This window comes from Oncorhynchus masou, chromosome 10 (genome assembly GCF_036934945.1).
Source record: "Oncorhynchus masou masou isolate Uvic2021 chromosome 10, UVic_Omas_1.1, whole genome shotgun sequence".
In the NCBI taxonomy this organism is placed as follows: Eukaryota; Metazoa; Chordata; class Actinopteri; order Salmoniformes; family Salmonidae; genus Oncorhynchus; species Oncorhynchus masou.
Window position 1 is genome coordinate 50023750 of NC_088221.1, and position 26703 is coordinate 50050452.

The 26703-nt window shown below is 42.1% G+C and overlaps 1 protein-coding gene across 1 annotated transcript; it reads right to left on the reverse strand.

The window, feature by feature from the left end:
• Positions 1–247: 247 nt before the first annotated feature.
• On the reverse strand, positions 248–19755 carry LOC135547726 (dnaJ homolog subfamily B member 6-like). The gene is made up of 9 exons (XM_064976973.1): positions 19415–19755; positions 6707–6796; positions 5432–5541; positions 2701–2757; positions 2469–2585; positions 2186–2287; positions 1830–1965; positions 1636–1706; positions 248–1438 (listed from the first exon to the last, which is right to left on the reverse strand). Exons 2-9 carry the CDS (start codon positions 6769–6771, stop codon positions 1008–1010), a joined length of 1089 nt encoding a protein of 362 aa, XP_064833045.1. The 5' UTR covers positions 6772–6796; positions 19415–19755; the 3' UTR covers positions 248–1007.
• Positions 19756–26703: the final 6948 nt, after the last annotated feature.

The following is a 26703-nucleotide window of genomic DNA, read 5'->3' on the forward strand; positions in this document are numbered from 1 at the left end:
TGGGAGTCTGTTGGATGACTGGTATGATGTAGTTATTGAATGGGAGTCTGGTGGATGACTGGTATGATGTAGTTATTGAATGGGAGTCTGGTGGATGACTGGTATGATGTAGTTATTGAATGGGAGTCTGGTGGATGACTGGTATGATGTAGTTATTGAATGGGAGTCTGGTGGATGACTGGTATGATGTAGTTATTGAATGGGAGTCTGGTGGATGACTGGTATGATGTAGTTATTGAATGGGAGTCTGGTGGATGACTGGTATGATGTAGTTATTGAGCGGCTTCACTGCAAGTACAGTGGGGCAAAAAAAAATGTGATTTTCTGGATTTTTTTCTCATTTTGTCTGTCATAGTTGAAGTGTACCTATGATGAAAATTACAGGCCTCTCTCATATTTTTAAGTGGGAGAACTTGCACAATTGGTGGCTGACTAAATACTTTTTTGCCCCACTGTATATTGTATGTTTCGAATATTCAATAAGAAAAAAAAAATAAGAAAAATTGTAAAAACTTTAAATGAAAAAAAAATAATAATAATAAGGCCCGAGGAGGTATGGTATATGGCCAACATACCACGGCTGTTCTTCAATGCGGAGTTCCTGGATACAGCCATTAGCCGTGGTATATTGGCCATATACCACAAAACCCCCGAGGTGCCTTATTGATATTATAAACTGGTTACCAACGTAATTTGTAAAAAAAAATATATATATGTTTTTTTTCATACCTTTGGTATACGGTCTGATATACCACTGCTGTCAGCCAATCAGCATTCAGGGGTCAAACAAACCAGTTTATAATATACAGTATACTTTATGATGGTCATTGGCAGCATAACACCAGAGTAGAACTGAGACCAGTGGTCTTCTGTTTGTCCTCTGCCCTGAGCATCACACTCACTCACTCACAAACACACACACTATACAATTAACACACACACACTCACTCACACACACACACACACACACACACTATACAATTAACACACACACACACACCATAAACTTAACACACCACACAGCAACAATTATTTGTCATTTTTAAATTGCTGCTGCTGGTGGTTTTAGTAGCAGGATCCCCTGTGCCTCTCTGCTCCTGGAGGTGGTTGAGGAGGTGTGTAGGAGGCTCTGGGACCCCCTCTGGTAGCTCCCTGTGGATCAGTGGAGATGGGCTGCTGTGTGGTGACAAATAGGTCATCTGGAGATCATCCTTCTCCTCCTCACTGGGGACGTCAGGGTACGAGGCTGAGCTGAAGGAGTGCTGGGCCATAGACCGGGGGCCGGAGATGGGGCTGGGTCGGTGTGGTTGGGTCCGGAGCTCCACTGGTACCATCCTCTCTGCCTGCTGCTGGAGGTGTTGCCTGGCTGTGGGTTGACTAGGGGCCGGTTGGTCTCTCTTGCTGAGCTCTCGAGACAAAGCCAACTCATCCTCCACACCTGGGGGTCAGGAGGGGGACAGGAAGGGGTCAGGAGGGGGACAGGAGGGGGTCAGGAGGGGAACAAAGGGGGTCATGAAGGGGTCAGGAGGGGAACAGGAGGGGTACAGGAGGGAGAACAACACAGACACATTCCTGTCAGAACAGTTGGAAGGGGACTGGATGAGGGAAGGGATCGATACAGAGTGGATGGATTACCATTGATGAGCACCATCTTCAAGACCCCATCTTCCACGATCTCTGTTCTCTCCTGACCGTTTTCTTTGATCCTGTCAGATCAAGAACAGTGATCATCCACATTATCATCACATTTTGGGAAGCAAGTAAAGAGAAGATTCCCTAAAACACTTCAGTGACAGAAAACAGAGAAAGAGAGAGAACAGAGAACTGACTTCTTGGTGGTGGTGCTTTTGCCGTTGATGACACGCGTAGAAGTGGAGACAGACTTGAAATTCCCCACCCTTCCTCCAATACCGTCCATCCCATTCATTCCACCCATGGAGGATGAGAAAGAGGTGAAGTCATGCACTGTGAAAGACGGGGGAGGGAGGACCGCTCAGAATGGAACTAATGAACTAATCAGTGAATGGAGCTGATATAAATGTATTACCATGTTGTTATCGGTTGTGACTCAAATGACATCCTGTTCCCTTATAGAGTGTACTACTATGTGCCCTGGTTGAAAGTAGTGCACTACATAGTTTACAGGGTGCCATTTTTGGGGACACAAACATTGTTTATTACTGACCTCCAGCGGAGGGGAAGGAGGAGAACCGACTGGTGCCGAGCCTGGAAGTGCCAGGATGTCCATGGAAGCCACTGTGCATCCCTCTTCCAAAGGCAACGTCGTCTGGGAGAGCAGTCAAAACAAGGAGGTTAGTGAGACAGGAAGAAGAAGTGTTCGTGTAGCTTGTATGAACTGCTGAGATTCCCAGACGGACTGGTTTCCCGGGTCAGAGTTATCCTTGACTAAGAAGCACATGAAGACATAGGATACTGTTTAAGGACCGTAGTTTATTGGTCAGCCCCACCGAAGAAATTGGCGAAAGGATCCTGGCCTCTGAAGAATTCCTGAAACACTTCCTCAGGACTGCGGAATGTGAAGGGGAACCCTGGGAAATCTTCCGGAGCAGGATGACTACTTGAGCCTGGGAGGGAGGGATAAATAAATACATGTTGATTGATAATTATGGACACTACGAACATGGCTGATCAAAAACAGAACACAAATCCCCAAGAGATAGAACAGAGAGATTCATTCACCTGTGTTGTTGGGCATTCTGTCTTTGCCATAGGTATCATACGCCTTTGACTTGCTTCCTGTAAAGATAAGGCCATATTATCTGACTGTTATCACAAACTTCTTCGGGATCGGTGTCCCTTCCACGTAACGGTTGAGCTAACGTAGGCTAATGCGATTAGCATGAGGTTGTAAGTAGCGAAGAACATTTCCCAGGACATAAACATATCTGATATTAGCAGAAAGCTTAAATTCTTCTTAACCTTTTGCGTGTAGGGGGCAGTATTTTCGTTTTTGGCAAAAAAACTTACCCATTTGAAACTACCTATTTCTCCACCCCAGAAACTAGAATATGCATATAATTGTCAGATTAGGATAGAAAACACTCTAAAGTTTCCAAAACTGTCAAAATATTGTCTGTGTGTTTAACAGAAATGATATTGCAGGCGAAAGCCTGGGGAAAATCCAATCAGGAAGTGCCTCTTATTTTGAAACCTCTCTGTTTCTATGCATGCCTATTCTCCATTTAAAGGGATATCAACCAGATTAGTTTTTCTATGGCTTCCCTAAGGTGTCAACAGTCTTTAGACATAGTTTCAGGCTTTTATTATGAAAAATGAGCTTGAAAGATCACATGGCACAAGTGGATAGGTGGGGGCTCTTAGAGTGAGTTTTGCGCAAAAGAGTAAAGCGGCCATTGTTCCTCCCGGTGTTATTGAAAAACCTACACACCCGTTTGATATAATATTGAATATATATTTTAAAAACAACCTGAGGATTGATTATGAAAAACGTTTGACATGTTTCTGTGGACATTATGGATATTATTTGGAATATAGGTCTGTGTTGTCGTGACCGCTCTTTCCTGTGGATATCTGAACATAACGCGACAAACAAACGGGGATATTTTGGGTATGGAAATAATCTTTATGGAACAAAAGGAACATTTGTTGTGTCACTGGGAGTCTCGTGAGTGAAAACATCCGAAGATCATCAAAGGTAAACGATTAATTTGATTGCTTTTCTGATTTTCGTGACCTAGCTATTTAATGCTTAGCATAGGATGGGTAGCGTCAACAAGTTAATCTAACTGCACTGTGCAATTTACAGTATCTATTACAGGTAAAGAATGCTGTTGTTTGAAGAGAGTGCACAAAGAGAGTGCACAAAGAGAGTGCACAAAGAGAGTGCACAAAGAGAGTGCACAAAGAGAGTGCACAAATTTTAACATGAAAAGTTATTAACCTCTCTGGCCCACCCGACACGCTAGCGTCCCACCTTGCCAACAATAAATGCAAATGCGCTACGCCAAATGCTAATAGCACTCGTTAAAACTCAAACGTTCATTAAAACACACATGCAGGGTACTTAATTGAAGCTACACTCGTTGTGAATCTAGCCAACAAGTAAGATTTTTAAAATGCTTCTCGGCGAAAGCATGAGAAGCTATTATCTGATAGCATGCAACACCCCGAAATACCCGAAGGGGACGTAAACAAAAGAATTAGCGTAGCCGGCCCTACACAAAATGCAGAAATAAAATATAAAACATTCATTACCTTTGACGAGCTTCTTTGTTGGCATTCCTATATGTCCCATAAACATCACAATTGGGTCTTTTTTTGCGATTAAATCGGTGCTTGTATACCCAAAATGTCCATTTATGAAGACTGTGTGATCCAGGAAAAAACACTTTTTCTAAACGCAATGTTATTTTTTTAAATTAAAAAAGTTACCTATAAACTTTGACAAAACACTTCAAACTACTTTTGTAATCCAACTTTAGGTATTAGTAAACGTTAATACGCGATCGAATTCATCACGGGGCGATCTGTATTCAATAGCAGTAAGTCTTGAGACGATGGTCGATATTCTCTCTACCAAAACTTCCTTTGTGATGCAGTGATGACAGGAAGTACCTCTTCTTCGTTGAACCAAGGAATAACGTCACACCAATTGCCAAGACTGGCGACATCGTGTGGAAGCTGTAGGAATTGTCAACTGGGAGCTATCTATTTTCTCTTGCCATAGACAATACAGGCAACTGGCATATTGATATTTTTTTTCTTTTGGGTGATCAGTTTTCCTTGGGATTTTCCCCGAGACACACGTTCTGTTATAGTCACAGCCGTGGTTTAACCAGTTTTAGAAACTTCAGAGTGTTTTCTATCCACACATACTAATCATATGCATATACTATATAATCCTGGCATGAGTAGCAGGACGTTGAAATGTTGCACGATTTTTAACAAAATGTTGAAAAAAGTAGCCCTAGCTCTAACATTAATAAACAAATTAGGCACATTTGGGAAGTCTTGATACAAAATTTTGAACATAAACGCAATGGTTCATTGGATCAGCCGAAAAATTTGCACATACACTGCTGCCATCTAGTGGCCAAAATTCAAATTGCACCTGGGCTGGAATAATACATTATGGCCTTTCTCTTGCATTTCAAAGATAATGGAACAAAAAATATACAAAAGGTTGTTTTTTTCTTTGTATTATCCTTTATCTGATCTACTGTGTTATATTCTCCAACATTCCTTTCACAGTTCCACAAATGTCAACGTGTTTCCTTTCAAATGGTACTAAGAATAAGCATATCCTTGCTTCAGGGCCTGAGCTACAGGCAATTAGATTTGGGGATGTCATTCGAGGCAAAAAAATGGGAAAAAGGGGCGGATGCTTAAGAGTAGAGAAAGGGCAATAATTCAGTTATTAACAGATTTAACAGGTGGTGGTATCTCTTACGGTCTGACAGAACTTCATAGGCCTCAGCCAGCTCCTTAAACTTCCTCTCCGCCTCCTCCTTGTTGTCTGGGTTCTTGTCCGGGTGCCATCGCAGAGCCTGCTTCCTGTACCTTCACATTAGAGGAGATACAGTTTATTATCTCATTCAATAACTTTCCCACACAGCAACATCTTCAATACTGTTGACAAAACTTATATTAGCTGCCTTTAACCTTCTACTGCAGTGGGCTAAATCAAGGGCACACAGAGTGTTTCTTAAACAAATCTACTTGGAAACAAAAGTATCCACCTCACACACATGGTTATGGGCTTTAAAATAAGACACCTGTACCATGTCAGATATAGAGTTTAAATGTATTACATTTGGAGTTTGCTTCCCAATATTACATTTTATAAACATCACAGAACACTGAAATATAACACAACCATTTCACATAGAAACTCCAGATTGTCTGTGTATTTTTGATTTATTTATATTCTAATTATGAGATTATGAAAAATATTAATAACATTCCACCCCTGAGGCCACTAAGTCATTTGACTACAGGATTGGGATTGATACATGTACTGTATGTAATTGTCTGCATTCTCTTATTTCAAGAGGCAAAGTTCGACAACAACACGATTCCTTTTTGGAAGGGACAGCGAGCAGAGGACAAGTGACGTGAAGACTACAGAAAATAAAGACTAAAGAAAACAATTTTTTTTAAACAAAGAATACTATAGAATTGTAACGGCTGATTTCTTCCTCTGAAGAGGTGTAGCAAGGACCAAGATGCGGCGTGGTAAGTGTCCATGTTTTAATAAGAAAAACTCCACATGAATACAAAAACAACAAATGTGGAAAAACCGAAACAGTCCTATCTTGTGCATAGACACAAAGACAGAAGACAACCACCCTCAAAACCCAACACAAAACAGGCTACCTAAATATGGTTCCCAATCAGAGACTATGACTAACACCTGCCTCTGATTGAGAACCATATCAGGCCAAACATAGAAACGGGAAAACTAGACACACAACATAGAATGCATCCCTCAACTCAATATTAGAAAAGTGTTGTTAATGCTTTTATCACTCAGCGTAAGTCCAGTACCTCTATCAGTCAGTGTGGTTGAGCTTTCAACAGCTACTGTAGAGGTACACAGATGAACCACACAAGTCTAATAGTTAGCCTGGGAGATGATGTCTCATGAAGCCCTACATCGGCCTATTTTGGAGTGGAAAGAGACAGATTATAGCGTAGGGTGAGTTGTCACCGGTCCTGTACTTACGCCTTCTTCACGTCCTCCGGAGAGGCGTTTCGTGACACTCCCAGAACATCATAATAATCCGTCATGTCTTCTTCGCTGACGTCACGGCAACTGTCGACGACAACAACAACAACACAATTCTCATCAATGGGAGATACACAACGATACTTCTCAACGGATGGATCTTTTTGAAGCCTCATGGCATCTTATCTTGTGGCATAATCGATTAACCAATTAAAATGCTTTATTAGTTTAGTAGAACTGTGTTAACCCTATCATAACCAAGGTTTTGTGGTTCTATAATCATACTGTTTATTGTAGTTGTTGACATTTTTTTGTCTTTGTAAATAAATAAATAAAATATTTTATTTTTATTTCACCTTTATTTAACCAGGTAGGCTATTTGAGAACAAGTTCTCATTTGCAACTGCGACCTGGCCAAGATAAAGCAAAGCAGTTCGACACATACAACAACACAGAGTTACACATGGAGTAAACAAAACGTACAGTCAATAATACAGTAGAAAAAAAAGAAAACAAAGTCTATATACAGTGAGTGCAGATTAGGTCAAATAAGGGAGTTAAGGCAATAAATAGGCCATGGTGGCGAAGTAATTACAATATAGCAATTAAACACTGGAATGGTAGATGTGGAGAAGATGGATGTGCAAGTAGAGATACTGGGGTGCAAAGGAGCAAGATAAATAAATAAATACAGTATGGGAATGAGGTAGATAGATGGGCTGTATACAGATGGGCTATGTACAGGTGCAGTGATCTGTAAGCTGCTCTGACAGCTGGTGCTTAAAGTTAGTGAGGGAGATGTGAGTCTCCAGCTTCAGTGTTTTTTGCAGTTCGTTCCAGTCATTGGCAGCAGAGAACTGCAAACCAAACCATGTTTAAAACTATCATAAATCATGGACTGTCAGTCATAGCTAAAAGTTGATAGTGGAAACAATTCCCCAGCCCCAGTTTACGAAAACAAAAGTGATATGGTCAGGTTGTTGAAATTGCAAATTGGGACTCTTCCCACTCCACAGACACCAAGCCCCTCCTCCTTCTGTGCTGTGGTCACTGTGTACCTTCCCACTCCACAGACACCAAGCCCCTCCTCCTTCTGTGCTGTGGTCACTGTGTACCTTCCCACTCCACAGACACCAGGCCCCTCCTCCTTCTGTGCTGTGGTCACTGTGTACCTTCCCACTCCACAGACACCAAGCCCCTCCTCCTTCTGTGCTGTGGTCACTGTGCCTCTTCCCACTCCACAGACACCAAGCCCCTCCTCCTTCTGTGCTGTGGTCACTGTGTACCTTCCCACTCCACAGACACCAAGCTCCTCCTCCTTCTGTGCTGTGGTCACTGTGCCTCTTCCCACTCCACAGACACCAAGCCCCTCCTCCTTCTGTGCTGTGGTCACTGTGCCTCTTCCCACTCCACAGACACCAAGCCCCTCCTCCTTCTGTGCTGTGGTCACTGTGTACCTTCCCACTCCACAGACACCAAGCCCCTCCTCCTTCTGTGCTGTGGTCACTGTGCCTCTTCCCACTCCACAGACACCAAGCCCCTCCTCCTTCTGTGCTGTGGTCACTGTGCCTCTTCCCACTCCACAGACACCAAGCCCCTCCTCCTTCTGTGCTGTGGTCACTGTGCCTCTTCCCACTCCACAGACACCAAGCCCCTCCTCCTTCTGTGCTGTGGTCACTGTGCCTCTTCCCACTCCACAGACACCAAGCCCCTCCTCCTTCTGTGCTGTGGTCACTGTGTACCTTCCCACTCCACAGACACCAAGCCCCTCCTCCTTCTGTGCTGTGGTCACTGTGCCTCTTCCCACTCCACAGACACCAAGCCCCTCCTCCTTCTGTGCTGTGGTCACTGTGCCTCTTCCCACTCCACAGACACCAGGCCCCTCCTCCTTCTGTGCTGTGGTCACTGTGCCTCTTCCCACTCCACAGACACCAAGCCCCTCCTCCTTCTGTGCTGTGGTCACTATGCCTCTTCCCACTCCACAGACACCAAGCCCCTCCTCCTTCTGTGCTGTGGTCACTATGCCTCTTCCCACTCCACAGACACCAAGCCCCTCCTCCTTCTGTGCTGTGGTCACTGTGCCTCTTCCCACTCCACAGACACCAAGCCCCTCCTCCTTCTGTGCTGTGTGGACTGTGCCTCTTCCCACTCCACAGACACCAAGCCCCTCCTCCTTCTGTGCTGTGGTCACTGTGCCTCTTCCCACTCCACAGACACCAAGCCCCTCCTCCTTCTGTGCTGTGGTCACTGTGCCTCTTCCCACTCCACAGACACCAAGCCCCTCCTCCTTCTGTGCTGTGGTCACTGTGTACCTTCCCACTCCACAGACACCAAGCCCCTCCTCCTTCTGTGCTGTGGTCACTGTGCCTCTTCCCACTCCACAGACACCAAGCCCCTCCTCCTTCTGTGCTGTGGTCACTGTGCCTCTTCCCACTCCACAGACACCAAGCCCCTCCTCCTTCTGTGCTGTGGTCACTATGCCTCTTCCCACTCCACAGACACCAAGCCCCTCCTCCTTCTGTGCTGTGGTCACTGTGCCTCTTCCCACTCCACAGACACCAAGCCCCTCCTCCTTCTGTGCTGTGGTCACTGTGCCTCTTCCCACTCCACAGACACCAAGCCCCTCCTCCTTCTGTGCTGTGGTCACTATGCCTCTTCCCACTCCACAGACACCAAGCCCCTCCTCCTTCTGTGCTGTGGTCACTATGCCTCTTCCCACTCCACAGACACCAAGCCCCTCCTCCTTCTGTGCTGTGGTCACTATGCCTCTTCCCACTCCACAGACACCAAGCCCCTCCTCCTTCTGTGCTGTGGTCACTGTGTACCTTCCCACTCCACAGACACCAAGCCCCTCCTCCTTCTGTGCTGTGGTCACTATGCCTCTTCCCACTCCACAGACACCAAGCCCCTCCTCCTTCTGTGCTGTGGTCACTATGCCTCTTCCCACTCCACAGACACCAAGCCCCTCCTCCTTCTGTGCTGTGGTCACTGTGTACCTTCCCACTCCACAGACACCAGGCCCCTCCTCCTTCTGTGCTGTGGTCACTGTGCCTCTTCCCACTCCACAGACACCAAGCCCCTCCTCCTTCTGTGCTGTGTGGACTGTGCCTCTTCCCACTCCACAGACACCAAGCCCCTCCTCCTTCTGTGCTGTGGTCACTGTGCCTCTTCCCACTCCACAGACACCAAGCCCCTCCTCCTTCTGTGCTGTGGTCACTGTGTACCTTCCCACTCCACAGACACCAGGCCCCTCCTCCTTCTGTGCTGTGGTCACTATGCCTCTTCCCACTCCACAGACACCAAGCCCCTCCTCCTTCTGTGCTGTGGTCACTATGCCTCTTCCCACTCCACAGACACCAAGCCCCTCCTCCTTCTGTGCTGTGGTCACTGTGTACCTTCCCACTCCACAGACACCAAGCCCCTCCTCCTTCTGTGCTGTGGTCACTATGCCTCTTCCCACTCCACAGACAACAAGCCCCTCCTCCTTCTGTGCTGTGGTCACTATGCCTCTTCCCACTCCACAGACACCAAGCCCCTCCTCCTTCTGTGCTGTGGTCACTGTGTACCTTCCCACTCCACAGACACCAGGCCCCTCCTCCTTCTGTGCTGTGGTCACTATGCCTCTTCCCACTCCACAGACACCAAGCCCCTCCTCCTTCCACTTACAACAAAAATGAAAGATCACTTCTTCCTCTCTGACAACAAGGGGTTTCAACTAGTTATTTGCGTTTGAGGTTTGGTCCAACAGACATCGGCTGAAACGCTTAGTTACATTATTTTCCTGTAACAGACGAGAACTTGACATTTTGTAACAATTCCCTTGTTTGTGTTTAAACTCCCAAAATGTAGAACAGAGCAGACCCCTACTAAAACGAGAGTATCAATGAACGTGTGTGGGGCGGAAATGAAATGCTCAGTTTGTCACACGAGGCATTGCAATACCACGTAGGGCAAGCAGCATGTTAGCCACAGACTGTTATGTGCTAGCTGTCCAGTCAGTGGTTTATAAATGTGCAATGACCATACAAAGATGCATTTAAGTTGTGCATTGTGCATGGTTCTGGTTAAACCTGACAAAATGGCATTTTCATAGACAGATGTGAAAGCCAGATCAGTGATTATTGAAAAAGAAAAAAGCAGGTTAAACTATTTTGATAAAAATAATTGAATTATTAGTGGGTCTTGTGGTTGTGGAAGACTTATATTTAGCCTAGGTATAATTTCACAAGTCCTGATTTCATTAGATCATTCCTGACTGTTTGAAATGCAGTGTAATTGAACTTGAATTGTGCAACAAAACTTACTTAGAGAAAACATGAAAAGAATCAGGCTATACAGTGCCTTGCGAAAGTATTCGGCCCCTTGAACTTTGCGACCTTTTGCCACATTTCAGGCTTCAAACATAAAGATATAAAACTGTATTTTTGATTACACACAGGTGGATTGTATTTATCATCATTAGTCATTTAGGTCAACATTGGATCATTCAGAGATCCTCACTGAACTTCTGGAGAGAGTTTGCTGCACTGAAAGTACTGGGGCTGAATAATTTTGCACGCCCAATTTTTCAGTTTTTGATTTGTTAAAAAAGTTTGAAATATCCAATAAATGTCGTTCCACTTCATGATTGTGTCCCACTTGTTGTTGATTCTTAACAAAAAAATACAGTTTTATATCTTTATGTTTGAAGCATGAAATGTGGCAAAAGGTCGCAAAGTTCAAGGGGGCCGAATACTTTCACAAGGCACTGTAGATGGATGGATGTAATCTAACTAGATGGATGTAATCTAACTAGATGGATGGATGTAATCTAACTAGATGGATGGATGTAATCTACCTAGATGGATGCAATCTAACTAGATGGATGTAATCTACATGGATGGATGTAATCTAACTAGATGGATGTAATCTAACTCGATGGATGGATGTAATCTAACTAGATGGATGGATGTAATCTAACTAGATGGATGGATGTAATCTAACTAGATGGATGTAATCTACATGGATGGATGTAATCTAACTAGATGGATGTAATCTAAGTGGATGAATATAATCTAACTAGATGGATGGATGTAATCTAACTAGATGGATGGATGTAATCTAACTAGATGGATGGATGTAATCTAACTAGATGGATGTCATCTAACTAGATGGATGAATGTCATCTAACTAGATGGATGGATGTCATCTAACTAGATGGATGGATGTAATCTAACTAGATGGATGGATGTAATCTATCTAGATGGATGTCATCTAACTAGATGGATGGATGTCATCTAACTAGATGGATGGATGTCATCTAACTAGATGGATGGATGTAATCTAACTAGATGGATGGATGTAATCTATCTAGATGGATGGATGTGATCTAACTAGATGGATGGATGTAATCTATCTAGATGGATGGATGTAATCTAAATAGATGGATGGATGTAATCTAACTAGATGGATGGATGTAATCTATCTAGATGGATGGATGTGATCTAACTAGATGGATGGATGTAATCTATCTAGATGGATGTCATCTAACTAGATGGATGGATGTCATCTAACTAGATGGATGGATGTAATCTATCTAGATGGATGGATGTAATCTAAATAGATGGATGGATGTAATATAACTAGATGGATGTAATCTACATGGATGCATGTAATCTAACTAGATAGATGTAATCTACATGGATGGATGTAATCTAACTAGATGGATGTCATCTAACTAGATGGATGGATGTCATCTAACTAGATGGATGGATGTCATCTAACTAGATGGATGGATTTAATCTAACTAGATGGATGTCATCTAACTAGATGGATGGATGTAATCTAACTAGATGGATGTCATCTAACTAGATGGATGGATGTAATCTAACTAGATGGATGTAATCAAACTAGATGGATGTAATCTAACTAGATGGATGTAATGTAACTAGATGGATGTAATCTAAGTGGATGGATGTAATCTAAGTGGATGAATATAATCTAACTAGATGGATGGATGTAATCTAACTAGATGGATGGATGTAATCTAACTAGATGGATGGATGTAATCTATCTAGATGGATGGATGTAATCTAACTAGATGGATGGATGTAATATAACTAGATGGATGTAATCTACATGGATGGATGTAATCTAACTAGATAGATGTAATCTACATGGATGGATGTAATCTAACTAGATGGATGTCATCTAACTAGATGGATGGATGTCATCTAACTAGATGGATGGATGTCATCTAACTAGATGGATGGATTTAATCTAACTAGATGGATGTCATCTAACTAGATGGATGGATGTAATCTAACTAGATGGATGTAATCAAACTAGATGGATTTAATCTAACTAGATGGATTTAATCTAACTAGATGGATTTAATCTAACTAGATGGATGTAATCTAGGTGGATTGATGTAATCTAACAAGATGGATGGATGTAATCTAACTAGATGGATGTAATGTAACTAGATGGATGTAATCTAAGTGGATGGATGTAATCTAACTAGATGGATGTAATCTAACTAGATGGATGTAATCTAAGTGGATGTATGTCATCTAAGTGGATGGTTGTAATTTAAGTGGATGGATGTAATCTAAGTGGATGGATGTAATCTAAGTGGATGGATGTAATCTAACTAGATGGATGTAATCTAAGTGGATGGATGTAATCTAACTAGATGGATGTAATCTAAGTGGATGGATGTAATCTAAGTGGATGGAGGTAATCTAACTAGATGGATGTAATCTATGTGGATGGATGTAATCTAACTAGATGGATGTAATCTAAGTGGATGGTTGTAATCTAACAAGATGGATGTAATCTAAGTGGATGGATGTAATCTAACTAGATGGATGTAATCTACATGGATGGATGTCATCTAACTAGATGGATGTAATCTAACTAGATGGATATTATCTAGGTAGATGGATGTAATCTAACTACATGGATGTAATCTACATGGATGGATGTAATCTAACTAGATATATGTAATCTACATGGATGGATGTAATCTAACTAGATGGATGTAATCTACATGGATGGATGTAATCTAACTACATGGATGTAATCTACATGGATGGATGTAATCTAACTAGATGGATGTAATCTACATGGATGGATGTAATCTACATGGATGGATGTAATCTACATGGATGGATTTAATCTAACTAGATGGATGTAATCTAACTAGATGGATGTCAACTCGGTCCGACAACATAAAAGGCACTTCATTTGTACATGTATCGTTCAACAAGTGATAATTAAGGCCTCGGTTATTTAAATTTACAATGTCAAATGCATCAAACAACTACGTTTTTAATTAAGAACTGTACAAATGATACATTTGTGACATCGACACAAAAGAAATGTAATTAAAAGGTATTTTTAACCTTTATTTAACTTGGAAAGTCAGTTAAGAACAAATTCTTATTTTCAATGACGGCCTAGGAACAGTGGGTTAACTGCCTGGTCAGGGGCAGAACAACAGCTCGGGAGATTGAACTTGCAACTTTCCGGTCACTAGTCCAACGCTCTAACCACTAGGCTACCCTGCCGCCCGATGAACGAATGAATCAATACAGTAATATGAAATGCTCTTATCTGGAGTGATTTACAATCAAAGATACAGGATACGAACATTACATTCCAGCTAAACAATGGATATATAGAGTTAAAGAGACAATTATAAAATATGTAATACACAGCTAAACAATGGATATATAGAGTTAAAGAGACAATTATAAAATATGTAATACACAGCTAAACAATGGATATATAGAGTTAAAGAGACAATTATAAAATGTGTAATACACAGCTAAACAATGGATATATAGAGTTAAAGAGACAATTATAAAATGTGTAATACACAGCTAAACAATGGATATATAGAGTTAAAGAGACAATTATAAAATATGTAATTCACAGCTAAACAATGGATATATAGAGTTAAAGAGACAATTATAAAATATGTAATACACAGCTAAACAATGGATATATAGAGTTAAAGAGACAATTATAAAATATGTAATACACAGCTAAACAATGGATATATAGAGTTAAAGAGACAATTATAAAATATGTAATACACAGCTAAACAATGGATATATAGAGTTAAAGAGACAATTATAAAATATGTAATACAGAGCTAAACAATGGATATATAGAGTTAAAGAGACAATTATAAAATGTGTAATACACAGCTAAACAATGGATATATAGAGTTAAAGAGACAATTATAAAATATGTAATACACAGCTAAAATCTATGCAGAAAAAATCTGAATACAGTAATATTTTACACGTACATGATACCCATACTGTCACGGCCGTCGTCGGAATGAGACCAAGGTGCAGCGTGGTGAGCGTACATTTTCCTTTGTTTATAAAATGACGCCAACAAAACACGAAATGAAGAAACGACCGTGACGCTTAACAGGGCTATAGTGCCCCTAACAAAGATAACTTCCCACAATGACCAAAGGGAAAGGCTGCCTCAGTATGATTCCCAATCAGAGACAATGATAGAAAGCTGTCCCTGATTGAGAACCATACCCGGCCAAAACATAGACATACAAAAACCTAGAAATCAAAACATAGAATGCCCACCCAAATCACACCTTGACCAAACCAAATAGAGACATAAAAAGACTCTCTAAAATCAGGGTGTGACACATACGGAATAATTTCTAGTAAAAAAAAACACAAAAGTGAAAAATTGGTGGATATAGCGTTTTGGAAACAAACTCTTCATATGTTACAGAACAGGGATAAATATTATATATATAAGTTTATAATATCGATCTTAAGGAGTTGACAAGCCAGTGACGGAGTTAATAACAAATACTCAAAAAGTACATTTTTTTTTTCCTCTTAAAATAAAAGTTCAATACAAACATTTGTAAAATATATGATTAATTTGAAAATCCCTAATGAAAACAACCATTCTATTAAAGATATTTCAGCACTCTGACAAAGTTGATGTAAGACAAAAAAATCTGAGGGAGTTTGTGTTTTTTGGGGGGTTGTTTTGACAAAAATATAATTTTCCTTCAAGTGGTATAGACATTTTCCTTCAAGTGGTATAGAAAATTGCAATTTTGTTATCCCTCGGTTGCTTCATGAAATCTAAACCATAATTAAAATAAACGTATCCTATCTTTAATCTATCAGGGAAATGGAGGTGACAGTTTATGATTGTGACCATGGTGATTTCAATACTTTTGTTTAAATCTATCAAAAGTAGAGAACTTTTCAGACCGTGAGTGGTCTTGTAACTACATGTAATGAGGTCACGAAGAAGGAGTCCTTGTGGTATAGCTGACCCTGCTAATTCCTGATTCATTTAGGATTTTAGACAAATCTGAATAGAGTTCACCAAATCGCAAGATATTTTTTTTTTTTAGGAATCACAGTTTTGAGAGAAATAATTATTTTCAAATCAGGGAGTTCTATTGCAAGAAACTACATAAGATAATTTAATATTCATTATTATTCATTATTCACACTTTTTTCACACTTTTTTAGAGGGTTTGTAATGAAGATCCTTTCCTGTGGAGAAGGTCATTTCTGGGAATTGAGCTGACATGGAAATTAACATGATAAAAAATACCTAGAAAATTCAAAAAGCAAATCTTTAACTTTTAGAAAATCCCCTAAAATGTCCTTTTTAAGCTCTTTTTTTAAAACTATAAAATAATGTCATTTCCCTGCAGGACGAGGATTGTCCCATCTTACAAAACTCTCTGACCTAATACCCTAAGATATACAATACATGACCAAAAGTATGTGGACACCTGCTCGTCAAACATCTCATTCCAGAATCATGGACATTAATATGGAGTTGGTCCCCCCTTTGCTGCTATAACAGCCTCCACTCTTCTGGGAAGGCTTTCCACTAGATGTTGGAACATTGCTGCTATAACAGCCTACACTCTTCTGGGAAGGCTTTCCACTAGATGTTGGAACATTGCTGCTATAACAGCCTCCACTCTTCTGGGAAGGCTTTCCACTAGATGTTGGAACATTGCTGCTATAACAGCCTAGACTCTTCTGGGAAGGCTTTCCACTAGATGTTGGAACATTGCTGCTATAACAGCCTACACTCTTCTGGGAAGGCTTTCCACTAGATGTTGGAACATTATTGCTATAACAGCCTCCACTCTTCTGGGAAGGCTTTCCACAAGATGTTGGAACATTGTTGCTATAACAGCCTCCACTCTTCTGGGAAGGCTTTCCACAAGATGTTGGAACATTGTTGCTATAACAGCCTCCACTCTCCTGGGAAGGCTTTCCACTAGATGTTGGAACATTGCTGCTATAACAGCCTCCACTCTTCTGGGAAGGCTTTCCACTAGATGTTGGAACATTGCTGCTATAACAGCCTCCACTCTTCTGGGAAGGCTTTCCACTAGATGTTGGAACATTGCTGCTATAACAGCCTACACTCTTCTGGGAAGGCTTTCCAATAGATGTTGGAACATTGCTGCAGGGGACTTGCTTCCATTCAGCCACAAGAGCATAACTGAGGTTGGGCACTAATGTTGGGTGATTAGGCCTGGCTCGCAGTTGGCGTTCCAATTCATTCCAAAGGTTGTTCAATGGGGTTGAGTTCAGGGCTCTGTGCAGGCCAGCCAAGTTCATCCACACCGATCTCAACAAACCATTTCTGCATGGAACTCGCTTTGTGCACGGGGGCATTGTCATGCTGAAACAGGAAAGGGCCTTCCCCAAACTGTTGCCACAAATTTGGAAGCACAGAATTGGCTAGAATGTCATTGTTAGCGTTAAGATTTCCCTTCACTGGAACAAATTTTTATTTTTATTTTTTATTTGACCTTTATTTTACTAGGCAAGTCAGTTAAGAACAAATTCTATTTTCAATGACGGCCTAGGAACAGTGGGTGAACTGCCTGTTCAGGGCCAGAACGACAGGTTTGTACCTTGTCAGCTCGGGGATTCGAACTTGAAACCTTTCGGTTACTAGTTCAACGCTCTAACCACTAGGCTAAAAAAAAGACAGCCACAGAACATTATTCCTCCTCCACCAAACTTTACAGCCGGCACTATGCATTCGGGAAGATAGTGTTCTCTTAAGATCCGGCAAACCCAGATTTGTCCGTCGGACTGCCAGATGGTGAAGCGTAATTCATCACTCCAGAGAACGAGTTTCCACTGCTCCAGAGTCCAATGACTGAGTTTTAAACCATTCCAGCTGACACTTGGCATCACGCATGGAGATCTTAGTCTTGTGTGAGGCTGCTCGGCCATGGAAACTCATTTTATGAAGCTCCTGGCGAACAGTTATTGTGCTGACGTTATTTCTAGAGGCAGTTTGGAACTCGGTAGTGAGTGTTTTAACCGAGGACAGACCATTTTTACGCGCTATGTGCTTCAGCACTAGGCGGTCCAGCTCTGTGAGCTTGTGTGGCCTACCACTTCGCGGCGGAGCCATTGTTGCTCCTAGATGTTTCCACTTCACAATAACAGCACTTACAGTTGACCGGGGCAGCTCCAGCAAGGCAGAAATTTGACGGTGCCACGTTGAAAGTCACTGAGCTCTTCAGTATGTGCCATTGTGCCACTGCCAGTGTTTGTCTATGGAGATTGCATGGCTGTGCATGGCTGTGTGCTTGATTGTATACACCTGTCAGCAACGAGTGTGGCTGAAATAGCTGAATCCACTAATTGGAAGGAGTGTCCACATACTGCTGGACATGTTGTGTAAAACAGGATAACTTGTTAATGGCACAATCAGTGATGATTACTGCTGTTCAATGGTCATTCCAAATCAAAACAGTCTTGTTTCTTTTTTTTAACAATGCCTCATGAGCTTAGTTAGCTGCAATCTAGTTGTATTACCGTGTTAATACACTGTTAGTGGGCCATTAGTCTAGTTGTATTACCGTATTAATACTGTAACGACCCTGGGTTTATAAGCGCGGATATCGAAAGTGCCGAACGAGCATGCTTTTGGGGCGATAGCGCGCTGGACTTTTGGCTAGAAGGTCGAGGGTTAAATACCTACTCCCTGCCTGTTTCATTACAATACACTGTTAGTGGGCCACTAGTCTAGTTGTATTACCGTATTAATACACTGTTAGTGGGCCACTAGTCTATTTATATTACCGTACACTGTTAATGTTTTGCTTTCAACGGGTGGGATATGACTCATGAAGTCATGTATTAATTGACAATGACTAAGGATAACATTGAGAATGGAGCGTCCTGTAGCCCGGTCAATCTATTCAGCACCAACAAAAGAAACCCCGGACCGCGGGGCCTGTAAGGTAATGTTGGACCGTTCACGGGTATAACCCCACTGATATTGGCCATATACTCTGAGCTCTCTGGAAGCCGGATACAATATGATTTGGTTATTTCCAACTCGATCTCCCGAAACCTGACTTCCGACAACTGCCACCAACACACACACACACACACACACACACAGCGTCGGCAGCCAGCCGGAGTGTGTTTCCGACTAAACACAATGTTTTAAGCCGTGGACACATTGTAACTAAATATTGCCTAATATGGTAAGCATGTAGGCTACGGGCTACGGCATTGGAATGGCAATGTAGTTTTTTGGGATGAACCGAGAGACAAAGTCCACTGCTGTTGGTAGTCAATATCATTTGGCGGAAAGTCCAAAGCAACAAAAATAGGCCTACGCATAAATGGATAATGGGTATTAATGAATAAACTACTGTACCTTTTGTAGGAGTAACAGCGAATGCTTTCCGTCTCTGTCTCTTCTTAAAATGGAAATGGATTATTGTGGAGAGCTTCTGGAATGCAGTTCGTGACAGGTGGTCCACGGAATAATATAATTCGGTATACCTAAAGGGCTATTATATATTTATTTAACGTTATGAGTTGCCCGTTTTTCTCGGTGCCCTGCTACCGGCACCATAACTCCACAATCCCCTTTACTTCTACAGTTTGCTCTTTTCTTGTCTTACGTCCCAGTGACCACGTCACAAACAGCTGAGGCGGAGAGAGAGGAGACTGAGAAGATCTAGAACATGTCAGTGTTCTGGAACGTCAGTCGCCCTTCCCTGCACACCTGTTGCATTGTGATGAACATGATCGCTTTCATTTTAGACTCGAGTGTATTTATAGTGGTTTGAAATGAATGTACAGCAAGCTGTATGTGCTTCCATAAACCATTAAGCTATATATGGAAAAGGTTTTGTTCAATGGTTTATTGGAGATATATAGCGGGTCAAAGTACAACACTTCCAGAACCTTATCCTTAAAAGCAGGCAGCTCTAAATCAAATCAAACTGTATTGGTCACATACACATATTTAACAGATGTTATTGCGGGTGTAGTGAAATGCTTTTCTTCCTAGCTCAAACAGTGCTGTAGCATCTAACAATTCACAACAATACACACATCTAAAAGTAAAAGAATGACATTAAGAAATATGTAAATATTAGGATGAGCATTGTCAGAGTGGCGTAGACTACAATACAGTAGAACAGAATACAGTATATACATATGAGATGAGTAAAGCAGTATGTAAACATTATTAAAGTGACCAGTGTTACATTATTAAAGTGACCAGTGTTCCATTATTCAAGTGACCAGTGTTCCATTAATAAAGTGACCAGTGTTCCATTATTAAAGTGACCAGTGTTCCATTATTAAAGTGACCAGTGTTCCATTATTAAAGTGACCGGTGTTCCATTATTAAAGTGACCGGTGTTCCATTATTAAACTGACCAGTGTTCCATTATTAAAGTGACCAGTGTTCCATTATTAAAGTGACCAGTGTTCCATTATTAAAGTGACCAGTGTTCCATTATTAAAGTGACCGGTGTTCCATTATTAAAGTGACCAGTGTTCCATTATTAAAGGGACCAGTGTTCCATGATTAAAGTGACCAGTGTTCCATTATTAAAGTGACCAGTGTTCCATTATTAAAGTGACCAGTGTTCCATTATTAAAGTGACCAGTGATCCATTATTAAAGTGACCGGTGTTCCATTATTAAAGTGACCGGTGTTCCATTATTAAAGTGACCAGTGTTCCATTATTAAAGGGACCAGTGTTCCATGATTAAAGTGACCAGTGTTCCATTATTAAAGTGACCGGTATTCCATTATTAAAGTGACCGGTGTTCCATTATTAAAGTGACCGGTGTTCCATTATTAAAGTGACCAGTGTTCCATTATTAAAGTGACCAGTGTTCCATTATTAAAGTGACCAGTGTTCCATTAATAAAGTGACCAGTGTTCCATTATTAAAGTGGCCAGTGTTCCACTATTAAAGTGACCAGTGTTCCATTATTAAAGTGACCGGTGTTCCATTATTAAAGTGACCAGTGTTCCATTATTAAAGGGACCGGTGTTCCATTATTAAAGTGACCAGTGTTCCATTGTTAAAGTGACCAGTGTTCCATTATTAAAGTGACCAGTGTTCCATTATTAAAGTGACCAGTGTTCCATTATTAATGTGACCAGTGTTCCATTATTAAAGTGACCGGTGTTCCATTATTAAAGTGACCAGTGTTCCATTATTAAAGGGACCAGTGTTCCATGATTAAAGTGACCATTGTTCCATTATTAAAGTGACCGGTGTTCCATTATTAAAGTGACCAGTATTCCATTATTAAAGTGACCGGTGTTCCATTATTAAAGTGACCGGTGTTCCATTATTAAAGTGACCGGTGTTCCATTATTAAATTGACCAGTGTTCCATTATTAAAGTGACCATTGTTCCATTATTAAAGTGACCAGTATTCCATTATTAAAGTGACCGGTGTTCCATTATTAAAGTGACCAGTGTTCCATTATTAAAGTGAACAGTGTTCCATTATTAAAGTGACCGGTGTTCCATTATTAAAGTGACCAGTGATTCCATGTCTATGTACATGGGGCTGCAGCATCTAAGGTTCAGGGTTGAGTAACCAGGTGGTAGCCCGTTAGTGATTGCACTAGCCTTGAGCTCAGTGCGAGTGTTGCTTGTAATCAATGGCTTCTGGTTGGGATATGTACGTTTGGTCACTGGTCACTGTGGGGACAATGTTTTCGATGCACTTAATGAAGCTAGTGACTGATGTGGTAAACTCCTCAATCCCATTGGATGAGTCCCCGTAATATATTTGAGTCTGTGCTAGGGAAACAGTCCTGTAGCTTAGCATCTGTTTCATTGGACCACTTCTGTATTTTTATTTTTTTATTTCACCTTTATTTAACCAGGTAGGCAAATTGAGAACAAGTTCTCATTTACAATTGCGACCTGGCCAAGATAAAGCAAAGCAGTTCGACACATACAACAACAGAGTTACACATGGAATAAACAAACATACAGTCAATAGTACAGTATAAACAAGTCTATATACGATGTGAGCAAATGAGGTGAGATAAGGGAGGTAAAGGCAAAAAAATGGCCATGGTGGCGAAGTAAATACAATATAGCAAGTAAAACACTGGAATGGTAGATTTGCAGTAGAAGAATGTGCAAAGTAGAGATCGAAATAATGGGGTGCAAAGGAGCAAAATAAATAAATACATTAGGGGGAGAGGTAGTTGTTTGGGCTAAATTATAGATGGACTATGTACAGGTGTAGTGAACTGTGAGCTGCACTGACAGCTGGTGCTTAAAGCTAGTGAGGGAGATAAGTGTTTCCAGTTTCCAGTATTGAGCGCTTCACTGGTACTTCCTGTTTGAGGTTTTTTTCTTGTAAGCAGGAATGAGGAGGATAGAGTTATGGTCAGATTTGACAAATGGAGGGCGAGGGAGAGCTTTGTCTCTGTGTGTGGAATACAGATGATGACATTATGTAAGAAGGATTTAAATTTTCCTTCATTAAAATCGCTGGCCACTAGGAGCGCCGCCTATGAATTAGTGTTTTCTTGTTTTCTTATGGCCTTATACAGCGGGTTGAGTCGGGTCTTAGTGCATTTGGTCTGTGGTTGTAAATCGGCAACAAAAGAAAAAATATAGATGAAAACTCTCTTGGTAACTAGATTCAGCCGCGGGCCAATTTGTTTCTTGAGCAGATGGTTGGGGGCAGGAACATAATCAAGAAATAAGGCCCTTAAGCCGTGGTATATTGGCCGTATACCACAAACCCCCAAGGTGCCTTATTGCTGTTATAAACTGGTTACCAACGTAGTTAGAACCATAAAAACTCATGTTTTGTCATACCCATGGTATACGGTCTGATATACCACGGGTGTCAGCCAATCAGCATTCAGGGCTTGTTAACAAAGAGAACCCCCCCCCCCCCCCCTAAGCTTACTGCCGTTCTGTCCTGCCAATGTATAGAAAAACCAGCAAGAATATTAAAGAAAGTTACTTAACAGAAATCCCGCTATACCCTCCGACGAACCATCAAACAGGTAAAGCATCAATACAGGACTAACATCTACGCCAACTACACTGGCTCTGACGAGAGCTGCCCAGTGACGCAACCAGATGAGAAAAAAATCCCTCTCTGACACTCGTCAGATATACCGACTGTAGATCCATTCGCAAGGATCTACAGAGGGTTGTAAAACCCTAAACCAGTACATCACTGGGGCCACGCTTCTTAAAATCCAGGGCCTATATACCAGGCGGTGTCAGAGGAAGGCCCTAAAATTTGTCAAAGACTCCAGCCACCCTTCTCATAGACTGTTCTCTCTTGTTACCGCACAGTAAGGAGTACCGGAGTGCCGAGTCTAGGTCCAAAAGGCTTCTTAACAGCTTCTACCCCCAAGCCATCAGACTGCTGAACAGCTTCTATCCCCAAGCCATCAGACTGCTGAACAGCTTCTACCCCCAAGCCATCAGACTGCTGAACAGCTTCTACCCCCAAGCCATCAGACTGCTGAACAGCTTCTATCCCCAAGCCATCAGACTGCTGAACAGCTTCTACCCCCAAGCCATCAGACTGCTGAACAGCTTCTATCCCCAAGCCATCAGACTGCTGAACAGCTTCTAACCCCAAGCCATCAGACTGCTGAACAGTTTCTATCCCCAAGCCACCAGACTGCTGAACAGTTTCTACCCCCAAGCCATCAGACTGGTGAACAGCTTCTATCCCCAAGCCATCAGACTGCTGAACAGCTTCTATCCCCAAGCCATCAGACTGCTGAACAGTTTCTACCCCCAAGCCATCAGACTGCTGAACAGCTTCTATCCCCAAGCCATCAGACTGCTGAACAGCTTCTACCCCCAAGCCACCAGACTGGTGAACAGCTTCTATCCCCAAGCCATCAGACTGCTGAACAGCTTCTACCCCCAAGCCATCAGACTGCTGAACAGCTTCTACCCCCAAGCCATCAGACTGCTGAACAGCTTCTATCCCCAAGCCATCAGACTGCTGAACAGCTTCTATCCCCAAGCCATCAGACTGCTGAACAGCTTCTACCCCCAAGCCATCAGACTGTAGAACAGCTTCTATCCCCAAGGTCATCAGACTGCTGAACAGCTTCTATCCCCAAGCCATCAGACTGCTGAACAGCTTCTACCCCAAGCCATTAGACTGCTGAACAGCTTCTACCCCCAAGCCATCAGACTGCTGAACAGCTTCTATCCCCAAGCTATCAGACTGCTGAACAGTTTCTACCCCAAAGCCATCAGACTGTAGAACAGCTTCTATCCCCAAGGTCATCAGACTGCTGAACAGCTTCTACCCCCAAGGCCATCAGACTGCTGAACAGCTTCTATCCCCAAGCCATCAGACTGCTGAACAGCTTCTACCCCAAGCCATCAGACTGCTGAACAGCTTCTACCCCCAAGCCATCAGACTGCTGAACAGCTTCTACCCCAAGCCACCAGACTGCTGAACAGCTTCTATCCCCAAGCCATCAGACTGCTGAACAGCTTCTATCCCCAAGCCATCAGACTGCTGAACAGCTAATCAAATGGCTACTTCCCGGAATATTTTCATTGACCCCCCTGCTCCCCTTTTTTATGCTTCTGCTACTCACTGTTTATTATCTATGCATAACTACTTTGCCACTACCTACATGTACCTATTACATGCGGATATATTATGCACAACCAGAATAATAGAGACATGTGCCGTGTTTAGGAAACCCTGCTCTAGAACTTCAACTTTTGACCTTTTTCCCAGAGTTCCTAGTGTGTCTTGAAAGCACCAACAGGACACATGATCACAATAAGACTCCGTCATGAAACGACAGATGAGAACCTCTGTGAATTCCCGCTGAGCTTCTAATTTAGAAGTAATTTCCCTGTAACGATTGCTTGTTTTCCATTTCCTATGCTCAAAACCCAAGCCCTCTCTCTGTAGGTTTTAGACCTTGTCACGACTTCCTCAGTTTGTTTTCCATAGACGGACTTGAAAGCCAGATCAGTGATTATTGCAACAACCAAAAAAAGCAGGTTAAACTATTTTGATAAAAATAATTGAATTATTAGTGGGTCTTGTGGTTGTGGAAGACTTATATTTAGCCTAGGTATAATTTCACAAGTCCTGATTTCATTAGATCATTCCTGACTGTTTGAAATGCAGTGCATTGAACCTTAATGTTACATTCTGTCACGACTTCCGCCGAAGTCGGTCCCTCTCCTTGTTCAGGCTGTCGAAGTCACCAACCTTCTAGCCATCGCTGATCCTCTTTTCATTTCCCTTTGGTTTTGTCTTGTCTTGTATCTCACCTGGTTCCAATCCCATCCATTACATGTTGTGTATTTAACCCACTGTTCCCCCTCATTGTCTTTGTTGGTGATTGTTTGTTTGTGAGCATTGTGCAAGATATGTTCTGGTGTGCGACAGGTTTTGTACCCACTTGTATTATTTTGTATATTTTGGGTTTCAGAGTTTTTGAGTACTTATTAAACGGCTCTGTTTTATACCAAGTTCGATCTCCTGTGCCTGACTTCCCTGCCACCAACACGCACCCCTACAGGCCTATTATAAAGAAGGCTGGTTCAACAGCTATGTGTCTTTTTTATCCTAGAGGTTTTATGATATCATTACATTTTACATTCATGTATTGCTGTTGTTATAAAAACTTTTTTTTTAAAGATTTAACAAACCATAACGGACTAACATTCAAATTTGAGTTCATTCCAAGGCAATACATAAAAGACAACTTGAAGCAGTCACATGCAGTATATACCCATGGAGCAACTTTCTGATTGGCCAGTGAAGGGCCAATACTCGACCCACTCCACAACTTGTTTATTCGTCAAAACCAATATGAAGTGATGTATAGCCACGCTTTAGTTGGCAATGCTTTATGATAGAAACAAGCTGTAAATGCCAGGGGAAAGACATGACTCTGACATAAACGGGAGATCTTTGGTTTGTCTATGACATTCACAGGCTGCTCTACAACCTTCTATAACCAAGAAGATAAAAAAAATGACTTTGCCCGGGAAGCAGTGTGTCACGAGTCCGACTGAGGGTGGATTCCCTTCCCGGTCGGGTGGCGCTGGGCGGTCGTCGTCACCGGCCTATTAGCTGCCAGTGATTGTCTTTCCTCCCCCTCCTTGTATGTTTATTGGTAGCACCTGTTTGTCATGATTAGTTGGGCTTCTTTAGACAGCCGGCCCGCCTGGTTGTTGTGCGGGATTATTCATTGTAACCTTCGGCTCTGTAGTAGAGGAACGTGTTAGTTCCCGGTCGTGCAGTTTTCAGTAGTCATTTTTCATTCCCTGTGTTTTGGGGCCGTTATTATTGTGAGCACCCTGTGGTGCGTTGGTGCAATTAAAGAGCACAGCATTGTACTCTCTGTCTCCTGCCTTTGACTCCACACCCACGACACCCGGAGTATTACACAGTGTGTGATTCTGTCACTGTCAATGGGAGTTCAACAGTTCAACAGGCTATTAAACAACAAGCTAACTCTAAATCAGTCAGGAGCTAGCCAGGCTATTAAACAACAAGCTAACTCTAAAATCAGTCAGGAGCTAGCCAGGCTATTAAACAACAAGCTAACTCTAAAATCAGTCAGGAGCTAGCCAGGTTATTAAACAACAAGCTAACTCTAAATCAGTCAGGAGCTAGCCAGGCTATTAAACAACAAGCTAACTC